The sequence below is a fragment of the Narcine bancroftii genome, chromosome 4 (genome assembly GCF_036971445.1).
Source record: "Narcine bancroftii isolate sNarBan1 chromosome 4, sNarBan1.hap1, whole genome shotgun sequence".
NCBI classification, from domain to species: Eukaryota; Metazoa; Chordata; class Chondrichthyes; order Torpediniformes; family Narcinidae; genus Narcine; species Narcine bancroftii.
Window position 1 is genome coordinate 182,960,612 of NC_091472.1, and position 24,682 is coordinate 182,985,293.

The 24,682-nt window shown below is 43.2% G+C and overlaps 1 protein-coding gene and 1 long non-coding RNA gene across 2 annotated transcripts in view; one reads left to right on the plus strand and one right to left on the minus strand.

Moving 5' to 3' along the window:
* LOC138761299 (uncharacterized) overlaps nucleotides 1-24,682 on the plus strand; it is a 217,453-nt gene that overhangs the window by 148,659 nt on the left and 44,112 nt on the right. The gene's annotated exons all lie outside the window — the stretch shown is intronic.
* The window catches only part of cfap73 (cilia and flagella associated protein 73), a 55,272-nt gene that overhangs the window by 26,165 nt on the left and 4,425 nt on the right, over nucleotides 1-24,682 (minus strand). The window contains exons 2-5 of the mRNA XM_069933197.1: nucleotides 19,581-19,683; nucleotides 6,886-6,990; nucleotides 1,520-1,720; nucleotides 818-1,039 (exon numbers count right to left, since the gene is read on the minus strand). Coding sequence (XP_069789298.1) covers nucleotides 818-1,039; nucleotides 1,520-1,720; nucleotides 6,886-6,990; nucleotides 19,581-19,683 — 631 coding nt within the window. The remainder of the gene's footprint in view (nucleotides 1-817; nucleotides 1,040-1,519; nucleotides 1,721-6,885; nucleotides 6,991-19,580; nucleotides 19,684-24,682) is intronic.

Sequence of the window (24,682 nt, forward strand, 5' to 3'; positions counted from 1 at the left end):
TTTATTCCTTGGAGCGAAGAAGAACGAGGGGAGATTTGAGGTTTACAAGATTATGAGAGGCATACACAGAATGAATGAGAGTAGGATTTTTCCACTTAGATTGGGGGAGATATATACAAGAGGCCATAGTTTTAAGCTGAAAGAGGAAAGGTTCGGGGGAACATCAGAGGAAAGTTTTTCCACTCAGAGAGTGGTGAGTGTGGAACGAGCTGCCATCTGAGGAGGTGAATGCAGGTTTGATCTTGAGTTTTAAGAATAAATTGGATCGATACATGGACAGGAGAGGTCTGGAGGGTTATGGAGTGGGAACAGGTCAATGGGACTAGCAGAATAGTGGCTGGCACAGACTAGAAGGGCCTGTTTTCTGCACTGTAGCATTCTATGGTTCTCACAGTACCACTATACAGTATCTGATAGAGAATCTATTATTTTGGGGTAGTTTCAAATACAAATGACAGTTTGCCATTCCAAGTAACTGCTCAAATTATAAAGATGTTGCATTTGCATACAAATTTGATATGCAAGCTGATCTTTTTAAAAAAAAGTATTAAATTTAAAATGGGAGCATATACAGGAATCTAAATTAACACCATATGCATGAGACCCATGTTATGGGCAAAAGTACCGGTCCCTCACTAATCATGTTAAACTTTATTTAAATTGAATTATTATTGTCATATACGCGATTATTATTGCTATCACAGCCAATCTTGCCCACATCCATGAATATCATTAATTGGTGTTCACCATGAGCAATTCACCTTAAATTTAGGAGAATAGCATGTGTTAAGTTGCTTAGTTCCCAGCCAATACCTACCCATTTTACAGTTTTAGATCTAGCAGCTTCCAGAAGAATTTTCTGTGCTGCCAGCATGTTCTGGAATTTCATATTTTCATTGCTCTTTTCATTTATGAAGTTATTTTGATCAGTCTTCATTGTCTTTATAGTTTCTTGATTTTCTTGATATCTTTGGAACAGCATGTCATACATATGAAACAAAGCCTCAAATCGACTGTTTATCATCCTGATATTCTGAAACTTGAAAAAGAATTAGACAATGGGGAACAATGCCTTCAGTCAGCCACAGCTTAAGTAAAATCGTGACATTTTCATTATTGAATAATCCAACCCTGATCCTTCAGCAACTTGGCTTTAATTGTATCCCCTCCACTCTCTTGAAAATTCTTGAAGAACACCAACTTATTTTTCTTTCTTTCCCAGCTCTGACAAAGTGCCTTTGACCTAAAACATTGACTCAGTTTCTCTTTCCCTGGATTCTATCTGGCCTGCTGAGGCTTTCCCCCCCCTCCTGTTTTTTTTAAAACTTGTAGCCCACTGTTTTCATACTGCCTTCAGTCATCTCCCAGCTCTGGTATCAGCTGGTATTTTGATCATTTTGGGCTCTGAAAATTTTCAGCATTTTTGTACATTGGTTGTGCTAATGAAGTGCAAGAATTTCTTCAAACATGGTCTACTTGCATCATTTGGTATAAAACATTACTTTTTTTTTCCCATTACCTCACTTGATATTTTGATTACTTTCTCCAAAAACTTTGGATAAATGCTCTTCGCCTCCAGCTTTTTCTTTAGTTTTTCTCTCTTGATGGTCAGAGTTTCCAATTCCCTTTCTAATTTCAGAATATCTCTTTCTTTCTGCTTTATTAGTTCAACTTCATGAGCTTGTTTATTCTTGGCTCTGATTCGTTTGGCATCATTTTCCTTGGGAAAGAATGACAATAAAAGATATTAAGTCAATTACTCTTATGTTTATAAACGTATATTTTGAGTAGGTTACACTTCACGTGAGACCAAGATTACACATTTATTATGCAGGCCATTGACAGTCCTATTCCACATCTACTCTGTCTTATTCCTTCAATTATAAGAAGGAATTGTGATATTCCACATCCAATGATAGACCAATGCCTTGATTCAAGTAACCATTTAAAAAGAGGCACAAAATTCCTTCCAGAGTGAAAGCTGCCATGTGCAACTTGGTATCATCAGGTCTTCCATTCACCTGGCCAAAAACAAGTCTTCCAAAGCAGCTTAAAATTCTTGGGGCCAGAATTTCAACCTAAACTCATTGACCCCAAGGTAAAACTATACAAAGGGAGAGATAGTATTAAGAGTTTTCACCCAATCATTAAAAAGTGGAATGGCGCCAAAAGCAATTGCATGAGTGACATCCGAAAGTACTTCGGAATATTCAATGTTGTTGGCTCCAAACTTCTTGACAAAGGCGAAATGTCTGCTGTGGAAAAGTTTAACAGTCTGAAGCTTTTCTCTCTCTCTGTTAATCTTTTATAGCAAGATCAGAGGGGGATTCAACAAGGAGACCAAATGCTAAGGTTGCATTCAAATATAAGTAGATCACAGAGGTATAACAACTCATGACCAATTTTAATCAAAACTTAAAATGGAATAATTCAGACACTGCAACTCCTTCCAAATACAATTATGGTCGACAGTGGTACCACTAGAACACATTTAGCACTCTCCTTCACGCCCTCATCTATGAGTCTGAAAAGAGTTAGTTATCTCAGAGCTTGCTCTCCTTGTCCTACCTGATCTATACATGTTTAAACTCCACTCACTCTGGATCACATCAGTGGAAGCACCTGTTCCTTCCTTTCCCTTGCACTTACTTGGCAGTCGCATAAATGGGTTTAGTTTTTTTCATTTTGAATGTTTCACGTGGTGGCAGGTGCCCGACATTTAATCGTATACTACTTCTATTTTTAACTTTCCTGAACTTCCCCAGGTTCTACCTCTTACTTGTAGACTAGGTGCAATTTACATTGGCTAACTAACATCAATCCATCGGTCATTGGGAAATGAGGGAGGAACTCCAGCACCAATGGAAACCCGTGCAGATAGAGTGAACATGGAAACTTTAGACAGAAAGCATCCAAGGTCAGGACTGAAACCAGGTCACTGGAACTCTGGGAAAGCAGCTTTACTGGCTGTGCATCTGTCCCACCCCAATGTTACGCTGAACCTCTGAGTAAAGATCATATTATTGTTGCTACCAGAACGGTAAGCTATCTTGTACAAAATTTCTGTACAGCTCCCTTCCTGAATATAGGAGTAACTGCTAATCCTATGGTAATTTTTACCTACCACCTGTAACCCAAATTCCTCCACCTAGAATCCATCTGAATCAAGAGCATTACTGTATCCTTTCTGCCCTCTTTTCATTGTAAGTGTCTTGGCAGCTTTTCTAATCTTTTTCTCTGAAGACCTTTCTATTGGGGGTCTCCCTGGTAAATAGTGAGCACAGACACTATTCAACACTTCAGCAGTTTCACTGTCACGACCACGATATTTCTCCTCAATAGGTAAGACATTATTACGGTATGTACTAAGATGCTTTTCTGACAGACCTCTGACTTCTTTTTTCCATACAGATTTTATTTATTGTCATTCTTTTCTTAATTGTCTACACAAGTTAGAGTATGCATTTTATTTTAGTTTCAGTTCATCTGGTTTCATTATTAATTAAACTTCCTAAATTTAAAATTTAATTAAACTTTCCCAGAGTTCCAGTGACCTGGTTTCACTCCTGACCTTGGATGCTTTCTGTAATCTTTTAAAATACTTACACTGCTATTCTAGTTTGATTAATATTTACACCCCATCCTTCAACTTTATCTGGTCCATCTTTATCATGTCCTCCAACCAATTAAAACTTTGCTCTGACCTTTAATCATTAGTTTAAATGTTATACTGGGATTGTTGACTGAATATTTCCCTGTACTGATTTCTCTCATTTGCTCAGATTCATTTCAAATTACTAGATCCAGCCATAGGCTCTTCTGCTCCGAGTGAAAATGAAATGTATGCAACATAGTCTACTCCCTTTTCCTTTTACCAGTTTAATTAGGGATGATCAAATTCGCATTGTTATACATATTTACTGATGATGTGAAATGACTTAAATATTTGTCCTATTATGTATCACTATAGAGTATCACTATTTGATTGATATTTTCTTCTTCTTTACTTCAATCTTTATGAATTGCATTCTGAATAATGCTTATTTTTATTATTAATTCATCTCTAATTAATACAGCTAACCAACTCCCACTTCTCCCATTTCTCTGTTAAACCCCTTTTTACAGTCATTAAAAAACAGGAATTAACTGCCTTTTAACTGCTTCACTTACCTGTGTGAACAGAATGAAACCAGGATTTTGGGGGTGGGGGGGGGGGGGGGAGGGGTCATTTTCATCCTGTGGATTACCCACCAAGGTAGGTAATATCAGAAGGGATGTGTTTTGCAGCAGCTCCTGTCTAAAAGGCGCGTTGGTCCAGCTTTTCTTAGTTCAAAGTGAATGACCCGAGCTGGCTTTAAAGACGGGTTGTTCACACACCAAGTGTAAAAGGGGTATTATACTGTGGTATTTAACCGCATGTCCTAATCTTCATGCATTTATATTCCAACTACATCACACTCACCCGGCAATTAATTGCTTTCAGCTTCCATTCATTATTTGGATGTTGTGCACACTGTTGTATCGAAAATTTATGTATTTTTGTAAAAGAAATTCATGATCATATTCTATGGGTTTATCTGCTCCCTCGCACGTTGTGTGTCTTATTCCTCCCCTTGGAAGCAATCTTTATTCAGATCAATTATTTCTTAAAACTTCTGGCTTATGTTATTTTCTCTGGGTTTTCTAACTCCATTTCCCAATTTTACAACAGTTTTATTCATACTATCTTTCGGACTTTCTTTCTGAATTTTTGGCCCATTATTGTTCGGGGCAGCACTCTTTTCTGACCTAGTACTTGTACGGTCTTTCATAAATTTATCTCCCCCCCACCCTCATGCCTTTCTGATCCTCTCCATTCTGCTTCCAAAGTAGCAGTCTATCTTCCCTCTAACCTTGGATTATTTTTGTCCCACTGTGCTGCGGCTAGCCTTTGAGCAATCCCTCTCGCTCCTAATTCACACACCTATTAATCCTTTTGTGCCTACTGGACGAGATCCATATCTGCAGGACTTCTGTGAAAGTCAGCCCGGGCTGTAATAAAATTAACAGCAGAACCAATTAAGCATACAGCAGTTTCCTTTATTCAGCCTTGTTAATGCTAGTGGGAGTGAGGGGTTCAAAGAAAGAGTTCAGTAACTTGTATTGATCCAATTTTTCCGGTAGGGGTCTGATTGAGACTCCACGAGTTTCAGATGAGTTTCACACAGCTAGTAATTTTTGTTTTTACAACAAAACGGTGGTGTCTGCAGACAAGCTGGTAAAAACAGGATGCCCTTGGTTACTATCTCTCTACAGCAAAGGGAAGGTCATGTTAGAAGGCAGTCACAAGGCCATTTCAGATAGTCCAAGAGTCTGGATGTAAAGGCAGAGAAACTCTGCCAAAACACATAATCACCTACCTTTCTGAATGTGCAGAGGTGGTCTCCGAACTGCATATTCCAACTCCTCTCCGAGAGGGATAATCTCCATGGTGCAGCCCTCTGCTGATCTATCTGAATGTACAGCTGCGCTAAGTGGCTGGTTAGGGGCGAGGTGATGATGCCGTTAGCCCGCGACCCATCTCCCTACTCACCCCTCTCCCTCCAAGTCAGGGATGGTGGGGAGCCTTTGGGGCAGCAGGAACAGGCAGGGGAGTGGGGACCATCAGGGGGCAGCCAGTGCGGGCTGGAACAGCCACACCAGGCTGCTTTGGCTTTAGAGGCCACTCTCCTGCGCCTCAAAACGCGGCAGAGCTATGGTCATCTTCCCTCCTCATAATCCCTCACACAGCTGAAACTGTTCTAGGAACCATAGAGTGGTTTCAGCTGCATGGAGGATTCTGAGGAGGGAAGACGGTTTTTGCTCTATCACATATTGATGATAGGTGGCGCTATAGCACCAGTCGCCCCACCTCCGTCAGATCCGGAGGGCGCTACGAGGCGCCTCTGGATATGAATGGGATGCTGGAGCACCCTTTTAGGGCTGCTATCTGAAAGGTAAGTTCCCATTTATCACCAGTCTCAAGGCAGAGGGCCCAACATGAAATGGCCTACATTCTCACCCATGTTGCAAGGCAACTATATTCTCACTCAATTCATTAACCCTTTGTTAAGCATATTTGTTAAACTTATTCTTTCACACTTACCCTCTACTTCTTTACACGATGTAACTGATAAATAATACAAATTTATAAAGGGCCATGGATACTTTCAACATCATTTAATTCGTGATGTACTTTATATGGCAGTACTCTTGGTGCAGTGGTTCTTTGGCTTGGCTTCGCGGACGAAGATTTATGGAGGGGTATGTCCACGTCTGCTGCAGGATCGATGGTGACTGACAAGTCCGATGTGGGACAGGCAGGCACGGTTGCAGCGGTTGCAATGGAAAATTGGTTGGTTGGGGTTGGGTTTTTCCTCCTTTGTCTTTTGTCAGTGAGGTGGGGTCTGCGATCTTCTTCCAAGGAGGTTGCTGTCTGCCGAACTGTGAGGCGCCAAGATGCATGGTTGGAGGCGATATCAGCCCACTGGCGGTCTCCACTATTTCAGCACCAACGACCCGGGATTGAATCTACCACTATCTGCATGAGTTTGTATATTCTCCCATGTGGGTTTCCTCCATGTACTCTGGTTTCCACCCAACCTCCAAAAACAGAGTTGTAGGATAATTAGGGGTATTTGAACAGCACAGGTCTCAATGGCCAGAATTGGCTTCGACTGTGCTATATTAAAAAATACACACACCCACATACATTGAATCTTGGCTGCCTTCACAAAAAAACTCATCCCAACACTTGATTAATTAAAATTTTAGTTCATCTATTGTTTTCTAGAAATATTATTGCCATCTGACTTTTCCACCCAGTTAAAGTGATCAGAACGATCTGGCAGCACAAGCAACGTTCACCTTTAAGAATTTATCAAATTTTTGTATCGACTGTTTCAGTTCCACTTCTTTTTGCACTAGATCTTTTTGCCTCTGCTTCAAAACTCGGAGTTTCACGTGGAATTCCTGCAAAGGAAAAATATCAAGATTATTTTTTTAAAAAAGACATGCTCAGATCTCATTTTACAAAGCAGCATCTGGTCAAATGTCTGATGAGACCTTAAGGCATTCAGTAATAGTAGTGGGTAAGGCAAGGGGAATATTTTCTTACCTCTCTGATAGAATTTTTTTTTTTTTTAAAGTTGTCCTTGAAAACTACATTAACTGGAATAGAGAATGGATAAGAATTTCCCACAATCATCAGAAGGAAACAAAGTGCATAGATTCATATTATAAAGATATACTGTAGAAATGAGTTTGGTTTTTGTTGAGCATGTATGCATAACCATAGGGCCAAAACTGGCAACTCATTGACACAATAGATTCAAGAAGATCATTCTCTATCAAACCAGAGAAATATGTTGATACTAGAATTCAGTGCACCATCATCACAACACATAGGATCTAAAGAATAAATGTGCTTCCAATTCTTAAAATACATTCAAAGCAACATATTTGAATCAGTACATAACAAATCTAACAAGAGAGACACTGCTGGACCTGGTCATGCTTTCAGAACACTTTTTGTAAGGAGCAATCTCCAAACCTAGAGACCTCCAAAAAAAATGCCAAGGAATGTGCAAATAAGACAAAGAAGCTCACAATATAAACTTAGAGCTCAATACTATGTAAAACTCAGAAGAGTATCAAAGATGCAGGAGTTTAATCAAAAACGAAATTAAAAAGCCAAAGAGGAAAACAAACATTGTCAAGCAGAGTCAAGATAAATCCAAGATTTTTTAAAAATACTTTACAGGACAGAGGGAAATCATAAGCCCTAATAGCAGCAAAATAATAGCAAGTGTGCAGAGGAGGAAGGCAGGTACAGTGGGAGATGAATATAATCTTCACTGATACATTTTCACAAAACTACTCAACATCAAATAAAGGACTGGGCAGCATAACACTATTACAGCGGCAGCGATCTGGGTTCAAATCCCTCACTGTCTGTAGGAGTTTGTATATTCTCCCTGTGTCTGCATGGGTTTCCTACGGGTGTTCCGGTTTCCTACCACCCTTCAAAACGTACGGTGGGTTGAAGGTTAATTGGGGTATTTGGGTGGCACGGGCTCATGGGCCGAAAGGGCTGTATGCGTAAATGTAAAAATGTAAAGAAAGGGAGGGAATAAATGTGGGGGCCTTACATAGTTCCTTGAAAGTTTTTTTTAATTTTATTTATTTTATATCATGAATAACATATAGGATTACATTAAAAAAATTTAATAAAATAATAAAATTACAATACAGTATCAGTAATCTAAATAAACTATACCCTCCCCAATAATTATTACACATTAATAACCCAACTCAAATTAGTCCAACCCCCCTTCCCCCCAAAATAAAGAGTGAAGAATTAATAAAGTTAATAATATGTGAGAAAAAAAACCCACTTACAAAAAAAAACAAAAACATAACCGATTAAAATACTAACAAAAAGAAAAGTAATTAATACTAAGATATCAGACTTAAAAAACGTTCCTTGAAAGTTGAGATGCAGGAAGATAGAGTGAAGAGGCACAAAGAGTTGGGATGGTACGTGAGGCTATATTTGGAGGATTGTGCATATTTCTTGTCAAGCAAAAGAGAAAAGTTGTAGTAAAGATTCTCGAGGTTGTTACCATAAGTTTTTTTTTGGGGGGGGGGGAGGTGGTGTGCTTGAGTTATAAGGAAAAGCTGGACAAGCTTAAATTTTTCTCCTTGGTGCCAGAACCTTATCATTTACAAATCTTGAGCAGTAAATAGTCATCATCTTTTTTCCCCAGGGTAGGTGAATCTAAAATTGGAGCCATAGATTTACGATGAGAGGGTCAAAATTTAAAAAGGGACCCGAAGAGCTTATTTTCCCCCACACAGTGTATTGGTAGGTGTGACAGACGACCTGCCAGAGGAAATAGTAGCAGCAGGCTTAATTACAATGCTAAAAATACATTTGAACAGGTATATAGATAGGAAAGGATTAGAGATAAATAGAACTATATTAGGTAGACAATTTCATCAACATGGACAGGGTGGGCAAAAGGGCCTGTTTCCATGCTGTTAAGCAGAGTCTAACGTCGAGGTACTCGAGATGGCAGAGGTCGACAGCATCGAGTCCACGCTGCTGAAGATCCAGCTGCGCTGGATGGGTCACGTCTCCAGAATGGAGGACCATCGCCTTCCCAAGATCGTATTATATGGCGAGCTCTCCACTGGCCACCGTGACAGAGGTGCACCAAAGAAAAGGTACAAGGACTGCCTAAAGAAATCTCTTGGTGCCTGCCACATTGACCACCGCCAGTGGGCTGATAACGCCTCAAACCGTGCATCTTGGCGCCTCACAGTTTGGCGGGCAGCAGCCTCCTTTGAAGAAGACCGCAGAGCCCACCTCACTGACAAAAGGCAAAGGAGGAAAAACCCAACACCCAACCCCAACCAACCAATTTTCCCTTGCAACCGCTGCAATCGTGTCTGCCTGTCCCGCATCGGACTGGTCAGCCACAAACGAGCCTGCAGCTGACGTGGACTTTTTACCCCCTCCATAAATCTTCGTCCGCGAAGCCAAGCCAAAGAAGATATGGACTCTAGTAAAGATTGCAAAATTGATCAAGAGGCTAAATGTCCCTGGGATCTGAAAGAAAAGGACAATTCGGTTGAAACATTTGTGACACTGTTATATGTAGATTGTGAAGGAACATGTGGCCTCCCTGTCTGGAACATTGTGGATGGCGGAGGGTCACATGAAGTGAAGTGTGTACATGTGTGGGAGTGTGGGGTAGGGTAAGCAGCCACTGGTATTGGAGTCCCTTGTGTCCAATGTCCCTGCTTGCACTGTTATAGGTTTTGTCTCTTACCATGCAGAAGATAGACAGCCACCGTGCCCAATCTGGTTACAATGTGAATTTTCATATAGTTATTTAGTAGTAGTGATTAAGTGATTTAGTTATTTAGTAGTAGAGTGATTAGTAGTAGAGTGCAAAGCAGCAGGTATGGATGGAATCCCCCCAGAAGTCTGGAAGGCTGGCGGCAAAACTCTGCATGCCAAACTGCATGAGTTTTTCAAGCTTTTTTGGGACCAAGGAAAACTGCCTCAGGACCTTCGTGATGCCACCATCATCACCCTGTACAAAAACAAAGGCGAGAAATCAGACTGCTTAAACTACAGGGGAATCACGTTGCTCTCCATTGCAGGCAAAATCTTCGCTAGGATTCTACTAAATAGAATAATACCTAGTGTCGCCGAGAATATTCTCCCAGAATCACAGTGCGGCTTTCGCGCAAACAGAGGAACTACTGACATGGTCTTTGCCCTCAGACAGCTCCAAGAAAAGTGCAGAGAACAAAACAAAGGACTCTACATCACCTTTGTTGACCTCACCAAAGCCTTCGACACCGTGAGCAGGAAAGGGCTTTGGCAAATACTAGAGCGCATCGGATGTCCCCCAAAGTTCCTCAACATGATTATCCAACTGCACGAAAACCAACAAGGTCGGGTCAGATACAGCAATGAGCTCTCTGAACCCTTCTCCATTAACAATGGCGTGAAGCAAGGCTGTGTTCTCGCACCAACCCTCTTTTCAATCTTCTTCAGCATGATGCTGAACCAAGCCATGAAAGACCTCAACAACGAAGACGCTGTTTACATCCGGTACCGCACGGATGGCAGTCTCTTCAATCTGAGGCGCCTGCAAGCTCACACCAAGACACAAGAGAAACTTGTCCGTGAACTACTCTTTGCAGACGATGCCGCTTTAGTTGCCCATTCAGAGCCAGCTCTTCAGCGCTTGACGTCCTGCTTTGCGGAAACTGCCAAAATGTTTGGCCTGGAAGTCAGCCTGAAGAAAACTGAGGTCCTCCATCAGCCAGCTCCCCACCATGACTACCAGCCCCCCCACATCTCCATCGGGCACACAAAACTCAAAATGGTCAACCAGTTTACCTATCTCGGCTGCACCATTTCATCAGATGCAAGGATCGACAATGAGATAGACAACAGACTCGCCAAGGCAAATAGCGCCTTTGGAAGACTACACAAAAGAGTCTGGAAAAACAACCAACTGAATAACCTCACAAAGATAAGCGTATACAGAGCCGTTGTCATACCCACACTCCTGTTCGGCTCCGAATCATGGGTCCTCTACCGGCACCACCTACGGCTCCTAGAACGCTTCCACCAGCGTTGTCTCCGCTCCATCCTCAACATCCATTGGAGCGCTTTCATCCCTAACGTCGAAGTACTCGAGATGGCAGAGGTCGACAGCATCGAGTCCACGCTGCTGAAGATCCAGCTGCGCTGGATGGGTCACGTCTCCAGAATGGAGGACCATCGCCTTCCCAAGATCGTGTTATATGGCGAGCTCTCCACTGGCCACCGTGACAGAGGTGCACCAAAGAAAAGGTACAAGGACTGCCTAAAGAAATCTCTTGGTGCCTGCCACATTGACCACCGCCAGTGGGCTGATAACGCCTCAAACCGTGCATCTTGGCGCCTCACAGTTTGGCGGGCAGCAACCTCCTTTGAAGAAGACCGCAGAGCCCACCTCACTGACAAAAGGCAAAGGAGGAAAAACCCAACACCCAACCCCAACCAACCAATTTTCCCCTGCAACCGTGTCTGCCTGTCCCGCATCGGACTTGTCAGCCACAAATGAGCCTGCAGCTGACGTGGACTTTTTACCCCCTCCATAAATCTTCGTCCGCGAAGCCAAGCCAAAGAAAGAAAGATTAAGTATAGTTTGACGTTCTCTCGTTTGTCCCTCGTGTTCCATAAAGTTACCTTTGATTATAAACTTGTGCCCAGACTCATCTTGCTGTGAACCCACTGAACCTGATACTTTTCCAACACAATTAGTGCCGTAAGCAGGGTTCAAAGAGTTCTGGCTGGACACGTGCAGTATTAACCATGTGAGAAACTGTGTTAACCAGTGTGAGTATGTATGTGTGGGTGTCCTGTCAGGTGCACGTGTTATTGTGTACCTGCCCAACGGGGACAGCAGGATACAGCCCACAGCTAGGAGATGAACCCCAGGGTCAAAATATAAAATCCCTGGGTAGGTTGATGACTGTCAGGGGTTCAGCCAGTCGACTAGATCAACAGGCTGAACCCCCATGGAGAGAAGATAGGGCACCACGTGGTCTCCCTCCTGGAGGAATTAAGGTGTCCCAAGGCCAGGGGAAGTCACGGGGGAGCCCTAAGGTTACTGATATCCATACTTAGCCACCAGTGGGGTATCACAGCTGATTTAAGTAAACAGGGTGCAAAGGAGTCACCGGACACTGCCAGGGTGCAAATCAACAGTTCGGAGGCTAGGTACACTGAAGTTGCCTGCCAGCTAGTCAAAGCGTGGCAGCTTCAGGCAGCCCGCTGATCTGCCTGACAGGACAATTCTGTAAAAATCAGACCCATCATCATGTGTGGGAAAAGAGGGTGATGGGTGGTTGGGAGATGGGAATATGTGGCTGGACAATGATGACTTTGAGAAAGCCGAGTTCGATTATGTGACCCCCACCCCTCCCAGTCCTGGGGACCTTGTAAACCTGGCCGGTAACCATGCGGTCCCTGACACCCCCCCCCCCCCCACCCCACCCCACCCAACGAGGACCCTCTCTCAACCTCCCAGAATGGAGAAATTGCCAAGAACGGAGAGAGTCCGAGCAGATGACCAAGGGGCCGGGCCAAAATTGTAGAGACCCTATCTTCTGCATGGTAAGAGACAAAACCTCTAACAGTGCAAGCAGGGACATTGGACATGAGGGACTCCAATACCAGTGGCTGCTTACCCTACCCCACACTCCCACACGTGTACACACTTCACAGATAGGCGCTTTCAAACACACTCCCATTAAAAAGGGAGTTCATAAATCAAGACAGAAATGAGAGGTTGATCTGAATATTGTGATAGCTGAGAAAAGATGGGCAGAACTTTGCCATGACTGTTTGACCAATATTAGAAATGTTATATATAGTTTAGTTCAATTATCTACATCAATTGTACTTAACACATTAACAATTACATAAAATGAAATCGGATTTATCAGATCAATGTTTTACTTGGTCTACTCTACTTGGTCATGTTCTAAGATTAGAATTTTTTGAAGGGATCTGGGAAAGTTTTCAGGACAAATTACTGGTATTGTTTTTTCACAAAATCCAGATTTATTTTTGTTGTGGAACACTGAAGGAACTAGACCTAAACTAAATTTACAATTTCATCAAGTCAAATTTGTTAAAATTGCTTTGGCAATGGCAAGGAAGTGTATTGCAGTAACCTGGAAATGGGATGTGTATCTAGGTATGGAAAGATGGCATTCGGAGATACAAAGCTGCATTCCTTTGGAGAAAATTACTTACAATTTCTTATGCATATTTGGATCCTGAATATGCAAAGGTCAGGAATAAATATATAAAAGATGTACGTCCAGCTTCCTAAGTCCTGAATTAATCTTCTTCCATTGAAATAATATGCATATAAACACTGTATAATACCAGCATATGAACCAGCCCTTTGTGTAATCCGGAACAAGACTTTATTTTCTTTACTTTGGTTTTTCTTTTATATTTTCTCAGACAATTATATATTTACGATATTATATATTCTACATAGTAGGAGGGGGTAAGGGAGGTAGGGGGAAGGATTTAAATACTGTGTAATCACGGTACTTTAAGCATGTTTAAGTATTGTTTATATAAATTGTACAATTAGGTAGGGGGAAAATAGAAAATTATTTAGTATCTATTGTGTAATATCAATGCAAGCTAATTTGAAAAGTATGTATGATACTAATAAATAAAATTTTCAAAAAAAATGGTACAATTACATGGTTGAAAACTTTAAATAAAATATTTTTTAAAAATCATAGAGACCTCAGAGTACTCCGCCAAGGAGTTTCCCGGGCTGGCGGACAGATACCGCTAGCAGTCGGGTGTGCATTTAGCTGATGGTTACTCAGGCTCTGAGATATGGGGGCCCTTCCACATTCACCTCTATCACATAGAAGCCAGTACTCTGGGCAGTCTGTCCACGCAGCAGACTGTCATCAACTCCCTATGAGTGCCGCCTGAAGGGATTGACGATGGGATTGGGTGGAGACTGCGGTGTGGGCCCTGACGTGCCGCCCACAGCACTACACCATCGAGGGTCATTAGGGAATGGGCCCTTTTCACTAGCCTCTATGGCGGGGCTCCCAGGCGCAATGTCCCGGAGGACGCCAGGGTAACTTCCATCTCAATGGGTCACTTAGTCACCACCATCCGCCCTGAGCTCAGATGGGCGGTCTTGCCCTTGATGGGACTAATGGCCGGTAAAACCATCCAGAAAGCAATTGCCCTTCTGGAGGGGCTTGAATTTTTGGAACGGGGAGCACCCTCCCAGGGGGTACCCACACAGGTTCACCGCGTGGAAACAAGTCACGGTGATGGCCAGAATGGAAAGAGCACATTCCCCTGCCTTTATATTTGTCAGTGTAGACCCTGCCAGCATACATGGCATCTCTACCCCTGCCATGTTTGCAATGTGGCAGGAGTACTGCAGGAAAAAGCAGTGAAAACTCGCACAGCGCACCTTGCCTCCTACTACATAGCCTTCTGCTCCTCCCTCAGCCAAAGTTGCCCCTGCTGCCCTCAGGGCAGAGATTATCTCACTGGTGTGACAGGAAATCACCAACAAAAGCACACAATCAACACACCAGGCACCACCCCCACCACCGCTACATCCCCTTCGAAACAGCTCCTGGTGTGATATTTGGCTCTCCTCATCATGGAGTACCAAATAGCCAATGAATCTACGCCGGCCTCACCTGCCCATCCTGCAGAGGATTATATCCTCCAATGCCACCCACAAAGAAGGACGGGTGCAGCATTCCTCCATCGCGAAGTGGCGATGGTACATTGCCAATTGGGCAGCGGTAGGGCCAGAAGGTGTAAGAGGGTTGCATGAGAAAGTCGTCCCTCCCCGAGTCAAAATCCCCTTCCCTGTATCCCGGGGTCAGCCTTTCGACCCCCTCATCGAAGAGGAACAGCAGCAAGCATGGTTCACAGATGGCTCCATTCGTCGGAAAAATGGGAGGCAGTTTAGTGGCCAACAGGGATTGCACAGCAGTTAGTGCAACGTCTTTACAGTGCCAGCAATCGGGACTGGACCTGGGTTAAAATCCCGCGCTGTCTGTAAGGAGCTTGTACGTTCTCTCAGTGTTTATGTGGGTTTTCTTCAGGGCTCCGGTTTCCTCGCACCCGTCAAAAACGTACTGAGGTGTAGATTACTGGGTTTAAAGTAGGTGGCATGCACTCATAGGATCAAATTGGCCTGTTACAGTGCTGCTTGTCTAATTTATTTTAAATGGTGGCAGCACAACACACAGGCAGCAGTAAGACCCCAACTCAGGAAGGGGTGCGTGGGATCCAGCTAGCTCTCAGAGAGCACAACACAGGGTTGGAGAATTACAGTTGCCCACTCTGGGGTCAGTAGCACTGAGGTACATTTGGGAGTAGGCTGGACAGAGGGTGCTCACAGTTCACCATGTGGATGCCCACACCAACAGGGCCACAGCAGACACCATCCACAATGCCACTGTGGACCATGCAGAACAAATCTGCACAGCCTCCATTTGCTCTGATGATGTAGATTCCAATGCCCTGGCAACATTGGCCTACAGGAAAAGTGGTCACCTGGGGTCTGATGAAATGCCACAGAGGGCAGAAGGCTTAGGGATGGCATTAACCCAAGATCAGGCATGGATGGCAGTGAGAATTGCTCCACATACCAACAGTTTAAACCCCAGGACTGGTCGACAGGTACACCAGGGCACATTCAGCCCAACCAGAACACCATACGGAGACAGAAATACCTCTACACCATGAGAAGTACAGTCCGATCAGGGCTCACACTTTACAGGGTCTAAGGTACAAAACTGGCCTGTTGCACATCCCCTACCACCAACAAGAATCAGGTCTAATTAAAAGAATGAATTGTCTCAAGCAAAAGCTAATGCACGCTGATACCCAACAACACGCTCAAGCATGCTGCAAGAAGCAGCAGACCATCTCAATTCAAGCCCACCACACGGTGGAGGGGGGGGGGGGGTGAGGGGGAGGCTTTCTAGACATTTGGCCACATCAGCACAGCAAAAGGTAGATGAGGTTGACCTTCAGGATCCTGAGGAGTCCGGTAGTATATGGGTGCAGCAGCAACAAGGTGAACCCAGAAAGGGGGAGGTAGTTGCTCGGAGACCGGGAAGCACTCAGTGGGGATGGGGGGGGGGGGGGGCATTGCATTCGGTAGAGAAATGGCGTTATCATGTTTCCACACTAACAAATTCTCCAAGAGAAAATGAAGAAAATGCCCACCTACCCTGCAGGGTAAAGATAACTCAATGTTATGGAAGACCACTCTGCAGGACAAAGTCCACTTTAATACAACGGTGATTCCCCTCACTGATTTTCAATCTTCCAGCCACCAGCATCAGCTTGTTTAGCTTCAGGAGCCATTGTCATGAACTATTCTGAAAAATCTTAGCAGAGGGCAAGAGCTGTCACCATGGACACACCCTCTCACAGGAAATTCCAGCTTAAAAACATTCACAACCTTTGTCATCCAACTTTTTTTTACAATTGTTGTTATGGACCTTTTTAATTGAAGCCCAAGCTGTGGTATATACTTTCATCCCAGTTAATTAGTATGAATTAAAAAAATTACAATGTTGCAGATCTGGAACTGTTTGTATACATATTGTAACCACTGGGTAATGACAGCATTTCCCCACCCCCCACATCCTACCATTAACAGATATTAATTCCTTATGGGGTAGATGCTTCTGGAGTATTTATTTAAAACCTACTAAGACGACCAACTTTCAGTCCTAACTCCTCCTGGCTATCATTATAGAGAACCAACACAGGCGTATGTGCATCTGTTTAAAGGGAACGCGAGCAAATACAGCATTCTGGTGTCAGACAACAGACCAGAGAAACGGGGGCTCCTATCAGAATATGGGTACACCCTGGATGTACACGTGCTGGCCTGTCTCCTGCCTCACCACAGAATATCACGACAATGGGCAACTCCGAGGGAGTGTCCAAATGTGAAGCCAAGGCGCAGGATGCGTTAGCCAAGAGAGGGTTTTGGCACCTCACGGATGGCCTTGCACTGCTTGCTCACAGACATTGGCGGCAAAGGTGCACACATATGCCAGTTAAGCCAGAGAAACCAGGCATGTAAATAAGAGACCATTTTCTTTCTTTTCCTTCCCCTCTGACACTGGGGAGCAGTCCCCATAGCACCCTGCACTATCAGGAACACCATGACCCAGTTTGGTCAGGTGGAGGTGGGGGGGGGGGAGGTGGGGGAAGATGGTGTGGTGTTCTAATCGAGTTTGATAATGTGCTTTGTCCATCACAAGGATGGTACTTGCGTACATATCAATCCTCTGGATTTGAGATGCTTTAGACATGTTTTTACAGTTATAATATTTTACTTAGATTTTACAGTTTAGAAACCTGTTACTCGTTATGTTCGTAGTAATTGGCAAGTAATGTGATTTCCGAAGGGTGGAATGTTACATGTGGATTGTGGAGGAACACATGGCCTCCCCTTCTGGAACACTGTGGATTGTGTAGGATCACATGACCTCCCTGTCTGAAATCCAGTTGGAAGTCACATCACCTGCCAGTCAAGGTTGGACTCTGGCCACCCATTAATGCACACCTTACTGCTGGCTCATTTAAATGATTCAATGACGTTATTGGCTAGACGCCCAGCTCAGAACTGTATAAAACATTGATGCATACTGTTGGAATCTAGGGGTTAAAACAGTATGAAATAAATGATTAATTAATAAGTGTATATTTACTGCATGGTTCAGGGAAAAAGGAATGTGATTAAGTGGCAATCACAGCATGGAGCAAAGTTGGCTGAGCAAAATTGTCTGCTCCAAAATACAGGGAGAGGAAATGCATAAAACGATTTAGGAGGAATGCTCAAACTAAAGGAGGTGATGAGTAGCACAGGAGACACAGGCCAGATCAGAACAAAGAATGGCCTGCAAGAAACAAAGGGAATGGAAAACCAGTCTAGGAGGAAGATTAAGGCAGGAGGAGGTGTTAAAGAGAACAGCAGAAATTGGCCAGACAAGAACAGAATGGTGATTAGAAATATCTGGGGATGAATTCATTTCTGATCAACACAACAGGATAGTCTGGCCTGGAGGATTAAGATGGGAGTGCTACACCCCAGATATCTGCAAAACAGGAGATGACTTGTGATAACCCTTATGCAAAAAGATCTAGCAAAGGAAGACAACTTTTGTTCTGTATGATAATGAAATCTAGCAAAGGAAGCCAACTTTTGTTCTGTATGATAAAGTTGATCTATATAAACTGAGCCAACTGGACAATAGGGATCAGTCTTGGGGAATAGCTCACTGTGCAGGTGACCTATGAACTAATGAGTGACCCAGAGCTCTGTTAAGTTTTATTCTTGTGCTGTGTAATAAATTGACTGTTGAACCGAATACCTTCTCCTATCACTTCATTCAAAGAACACACTGGACTCAGACTACACATAGACTAAATTAAGAGTAAGGTAAAGCCAGAGTCCGACAATACCACATTTCTCTCTCTCTCTGCCTTTTGATCCAAGTCCCAGACATCACTCCACACTAGATCACTACTGTGCATATCACTGGAGGATTTGTTGGTGGGCTGTGCACTAGACAGAGTTGACCAACAATACTGTGATAGATCAGTGCTTGCAGAGAGCCGCACCCCTGTTAGTACAGGGAATTAGGAGTGTGTTTGAAAGGCCCTATGTACACGTGCAGGAGTGTGTGGTAGGGTAAGCAACCCCTGGAATTGGAGTCCCTTCTGCTCGATGTGCCTGCTTGCACCGTTAATAGTTTTTGTCTCGTACTGTATAGAAGATAGGTGGCCACTGCTATCAGAGTCCAACCTGGGTCTGATGTGAATGTTTATATACTGTAGTGATTTAGTAGAAGAGTAATTAAATATCATTTGACATCTTCCCCTGTTTGTGTACCCATGTCAATTAAGTTACCTTTGACTATCACGCTTGTGTCCAGACTCTGTGAATCCACTGAATCTAATACTTTCAAACACAACAGACGCAATAGTCAGGGGGAATTTATTGTCTGGAGGGCTGTGTACAGTGAGGTGTGCGAGGCATGAGTAATTGTGTGTGTGAGAGAGAGAGAGAGAGAGAGAGAGAGAGAGAGAGAGAGAGAGAGAGAGAGAGTCCTGCTTTTTGCAATTTATAATTCAGATCATGACAAAGTTGTCAATAATATGGTTGATTGCGAGAAAGAAAGTTCCAGGCAGCCAAAAGTTCTCAATGAATTAAAAGGTGGGCACATAGGTGGGCCAACTGAACTTAATCCACCAAAGTGTGAGGTGATTCACTGGGGGAGGGTAAAGAAAGCAAACATATAGATAACAAAATCAATGATCTCGATGACTATGCAAGTATTTTCCAATTCGTATAACGCTTCAATGAGTGGTAGAACAATGGTTCCTTTGGAGAAAGGTCAATGCAAAATATGACATTTGAATATTTTTCTCTGATCACTTTTACCTCCCTTTGCTTAGCGAGATCCACTTCGACCTCTGTCAATTCTCGTCTTTTCTCCAATAATAGGGTGGCACTAGATGCAGAGATTCCTCGGTCTGGCATTTTGCTTAAAAGAACAGAAAAATAATCCTAATTTCACTTTGCACATTGCTGCATTAGTCCACACACTATTTTTAAGATGACACAAATTAATTCTCAACTTCACCTTGTGATGAAACCACTTCCATATGTAAATACCTTTGACCTTCTACATTGACCCTGCTCTCACTGGCCAGCTCGTGACTTCTTTTTAATACCTATAAAGGCTGTCATGCCACAACCCTGTCCCCAGTTCGAGTCCGGGTCAGTGTAATTCTTTTGGTTAATTGATTATGCATCAATTTTATTAGCTAGAATTTTTGCTTCCTTGGAACGTGGACAAGTATCTGATGTCCGATTTCCTGGAAATTGACCCGAGAAAACCCCCAAGGCAGCCGACAAATTCACTCTCTGGCATCGCTCCCTCGAATGATTCCTCACTGCCTCCGCAGACATGATCCAGGATGATGAGGAAAGGTACCATCTATTACTCTCGTACATCAGGCACCAGGTCTACCGGATGGTACAGGACTGCTGAACCTACAGAGAAGCCATGGACATCTTAAAAGACCAGTACAAGGTACAGGTGAACGAGGTGTTCACTTTCTCCATTCACGCAGGTAGCAACCCAGGGAGACTTTCAATGAATTTGCCAGGGCCCTGCAGGAACTTGTAAGGAACTGTAACTACCAGGCTGTGAGTGCTGATGAGAGACGCATGCGTGGCTGGCACCCAATCTGACTTTGTGAGGTAAAGTCTGCTCGAACAGAAAAATCTGAGCCTACCTCAAACCATCGAGCTAGCGAGCAACCTAGAAGGGGCCATCCGCAGCGCTGAATTGTTCTCCAGTGAGCACGCGCCCACTTCTTGGGGTACACGGGTGCCGCCATCTTGGGAAGTGGGATCGCAAACCACCCGTTCCGACCTGATGTCCACTGCCATCAGCAGCCCCCCCCGGACATGCTACTTCTACAGGCAGGGCAAGTATCCAAGGAAACGCTGCCCTGCCAAGGACGCCACCTGTGCCAATTGCGGGATAAAGGGACACTTTGCAAGGGTCTATAAGTCAAAGCAAAGTCCCAAGCCCAGCAGCGCTGCATGCAAGAGGGGATATCACTTCCAGGGAACAGGATGCCTGCACATGACCACTATAACATCATTTCCGCCTTCTTCCTCATCACTTCCAGTGACAATGTCACCTCCGCCATCTCTTTCTCTCCCGGCAAGTGACGACGGGACCACATGCGAGCCAATGGGGGCCGCCATCACAACTACCATCTTGTCAGACGACTTGAAATCATCAGAACCCCTTGGACAACGAGCTGACACTGTCATCGGTGACCCGAGATCCACACCGACCACGTCAACTCTCCAGGGCTACGAAGAGCATCCAGGTAAATGGCCACCCCACCTCGTGCTTATCTGGAGTTTCTAACCAATGCTGATCAGCCACAGATAATCTCAAAGCAAAGAGTCACCAGTAGATTCCTGACGAATTCTCCAGCTCCTTCATTGCTCTTTTTTTTGTTTCTACAACACATCAATTTCAACAGGCAGCACTGCTGCTAGATTAGGGGACTCCAAAGTGCTCAATATTGACCTCCAGGAGTCGATGGGAATCTCCAGGGGATCGATAAATGCAAAGGGGTCAAAAGTGTTAGGAATTAAAGTACCTTTAAAGAAATTGCTCGAGACAAAAATTGAGAACAAAGAACATTTATTACTACAACAATGCAAAGTTGGGTGCTTCCCCTTACCCTGGGAATACACACACATACTGGGGCTCACCCAACTTTTATACAGTCAATTTCAGTATCAGAATGCCCTCCCCCTTACATTCTTCTGCCCCCTGGATGGGTTTGGCATAGGTAATTCTTCCTGCCTACGTGCAGTTTCAGTACACTTGGAGGACCAGGGGGTATCCTGTGGGTGCCCCATCATGTCATTGTCCTTATTCACACCTTCCTGATTCTCTGGGCTACAGTCTCTTAATATGCAGAGTTGACTCATTCTATCTAGGGTTGGCTAATTTCATATGTATAAATCTGTGTATGGTTAGCTAATTAGAAATGTATGACTTGGTACTTCTGTCCAGGGCTAGGAGACCCTTATCTGATCCAGACTACCTCAACTTCCTACATTCTATTGTACCTTACCATTCCTTATCTTAGTCCTATGGTCTTGTCACAAAGGATAGAAGATTCTTATGTTAATCGTGCTGACTCTGCTTTCCTGCATCCTAAGCCCCAAACTTATCCTGTTTGAACTGGTTTCAGCCATTTTACTGATGAACTTTAGTTTCTTCCATGTTCATAATTTTAGGTCAATTTTCCCATCTCTCACAATCCTCACTTTTCTTTTAGATCAGTAATACTGATCTTTCACCATGATCAGTGTTACTGATCTTTGGTTACTAGTGTCAGTGTGACTGATCCCCCCCCCCCTCTCCTCACTTTTCTTTTAGATCAGTAACACTGATCTTTCAAGTGTAAGGTGTAGTTTTACCCAGCTGGTCAATAACCGAATTGTAATGTCTGTGTAAAGTCTTTAGGTAGGGGAGCACCATGAAGGTCAGGGGAGTGAGTCCAGCTGCTTATTAGGGTTTGGAGTATCAGGCTCCAGTTCTCAGTAAAGAGTCTAGTCCATCCCATACGTTGAAATATTGAAGCAGTGTCTTTGAAGCACACGACCTTTGTAAGTGTTGTCCCGACGAAGTCTGTGAGAGGCGCTGCCTTCAGCAGCGAACGAGTAGCAGTCTATGAGAAGCGCTGCCTTCAGCAGCGAACGAGTAGCAGTCTATGAGAAGCGCTGCCTTCAGCAGCGAACGAGTAGCAGTCTATGAGAAGCGCTGCCTTCAGCAGCGAACGAGTAGCAGTAGTCAGGCGGTTCCGTTTGATTGTGGCTCGTATCTGATGTCCTCTTCAGCCCCGAACCCTAGGGCCAACGATCTCCGAAGGCTGTTTGGAGCCTGATATTAAAGTGTCAAGCAGCTCACGTTGTTGGAAACTGGTGCTCCCTTTCATGGGGTGATGAAAAGTGACCAAGCAGGGGGGGGATTGTTTCTTGTGATTTAACTGTGTGTTGCAGCTTGTCTGCTAACATTAGCATATATATCATTGAACTTGTGAGTTGCAGCCTGTCTGTGTACATTAGCATATGTATTAACTCTCTCTCTCTCTGTTACATGTACAATGCTGACTACCATTCTGTCTGTCTTTGTCCCACCATGTCCTTTGTGCTATCGCTTCAAAACTCCTGTCTTTAATACCTGTGTAGGCTATGATACAAATTAGATGTACTCCACTAAAGCTGTTTAATTCCCCTGGTCCGTATTGGGATCCCTTATATCCCATTATGATTATACATTAAATCTATGCCCTGTCTACATTCTAAAGGAGCTGAATTGTAACCTCTGCTGCCCCTATTCCAGGGGGGCTTAAAACATTAACGAACAATATTCCAAAGAAATTAGTAAACAACAATGAACAATACATGTAAAGCTCATTAAAAACAGCATTAAAATACAATAAGAACTGAATAAAGCACAATAAATGTAAAGCTCATTGAAAACTGCAATAAAATACAATAAGAACTGAATAAAACACAATAAATGTAAAGCTCATTGAAAACTGCAATAAAATACAATAAAAACTGAATAAAACACAATAAATGTAAAGCTCATTGAAAATTGCAATAAAATACAACAATAACTGAATAATCAAAAGACAAGTAAAATACAACAATAACTGAATAAACCATTAAAGAAACGAAAAAAAATGTTAAATTACGGCACTTTGTAACAATCTGACTTTCCCTTGTGTTAGTGTAAAAATTGTAAAATGAAACACAAACCATATTTGCATGGGTTTTGAATATGTTAGACCTTATTAAAATGCAGTTGGAGCTGCTTGTCTGTATGGGGCACAACCCTCCAATTTGTTAGAGTGAGTACATAACAGACATTGCAGCACAAGAGCCCCTGCAAGAGAACTTGAAACATATTCAACCTTTAGTTCTGCCTTAAGTAAAATGCCTTGTGCCACAGCTCACAGGAGCTGGCCTTATTTAAAACAGTCTGTAAAACAGGCACCAAAAAAAAGTTAAAAGATGTTCTTATGAAGATTGCACACACAATAATTTAAGTACAGGCTAGTTTCTATTATATTCCACTTAAAAGTTCTGCTGCATGAATCCTGGAGCTTGTGGAGTCATTATTGAATCAAGAAATATTGGTACCATGCCAATCTCATTCTAACATGCCAATTTCTCCAGTCCTTAAGTCAAGATGTACTGAATAGCATCTGGTACAAGATCTGTGAGTTCTTAATGATATTATTATTCTTATGCACCCAATTGTTCTGAACTATGCCACCAATTTAAATCATATTCCACCTATTGCAGTACTCACACACCACCATAGACCAGTTCGCAGGTTTATTTCTCCATTAAGCTGAATCCAGTTGCGCAGGATTTACCTCCGTGATTATTTACAATGTAACTTCCGCACTACCGGATTTAAATATAAACCTGATGAATGGGGGAAAGTTATCATGAATTAAATAACAGCGGCAATACAGAGAAATTGTGCTGAGGCATTAATTTCACTCCGGAGGAAAATGCACCAGAGAAATGAATGATTAAACTTATAGGAATCCCCATAGGAATCCCCAGAGGTATCTTTATTCTCCAGAGGTGGGTGATCTTTAAACTCACGGACCTTGACTGCTGAATGTGTAGAAGAAATGTATTAAATGTGTTGATAGGGCTCCATACCTCTAACTGCAAGACAAGAGCCTGAAGCCTCAATTTCAAGTGCCACAGTGCACTTAAAGGGACATGCACACTCCCCCTTCAACTGGCTGATCCAGCCACTTTACACATCAGATCCTTTCTTTATCTCACATACACTTAAAGTTAAGATGTATAGAACTCACCCTATTTGCGCAAACATTTCTCCCTGCAAATGTTATAACATCACTATTCTCAGGTAGTCCCTGTGCAAAATCACATTTGAATACAATTTATTT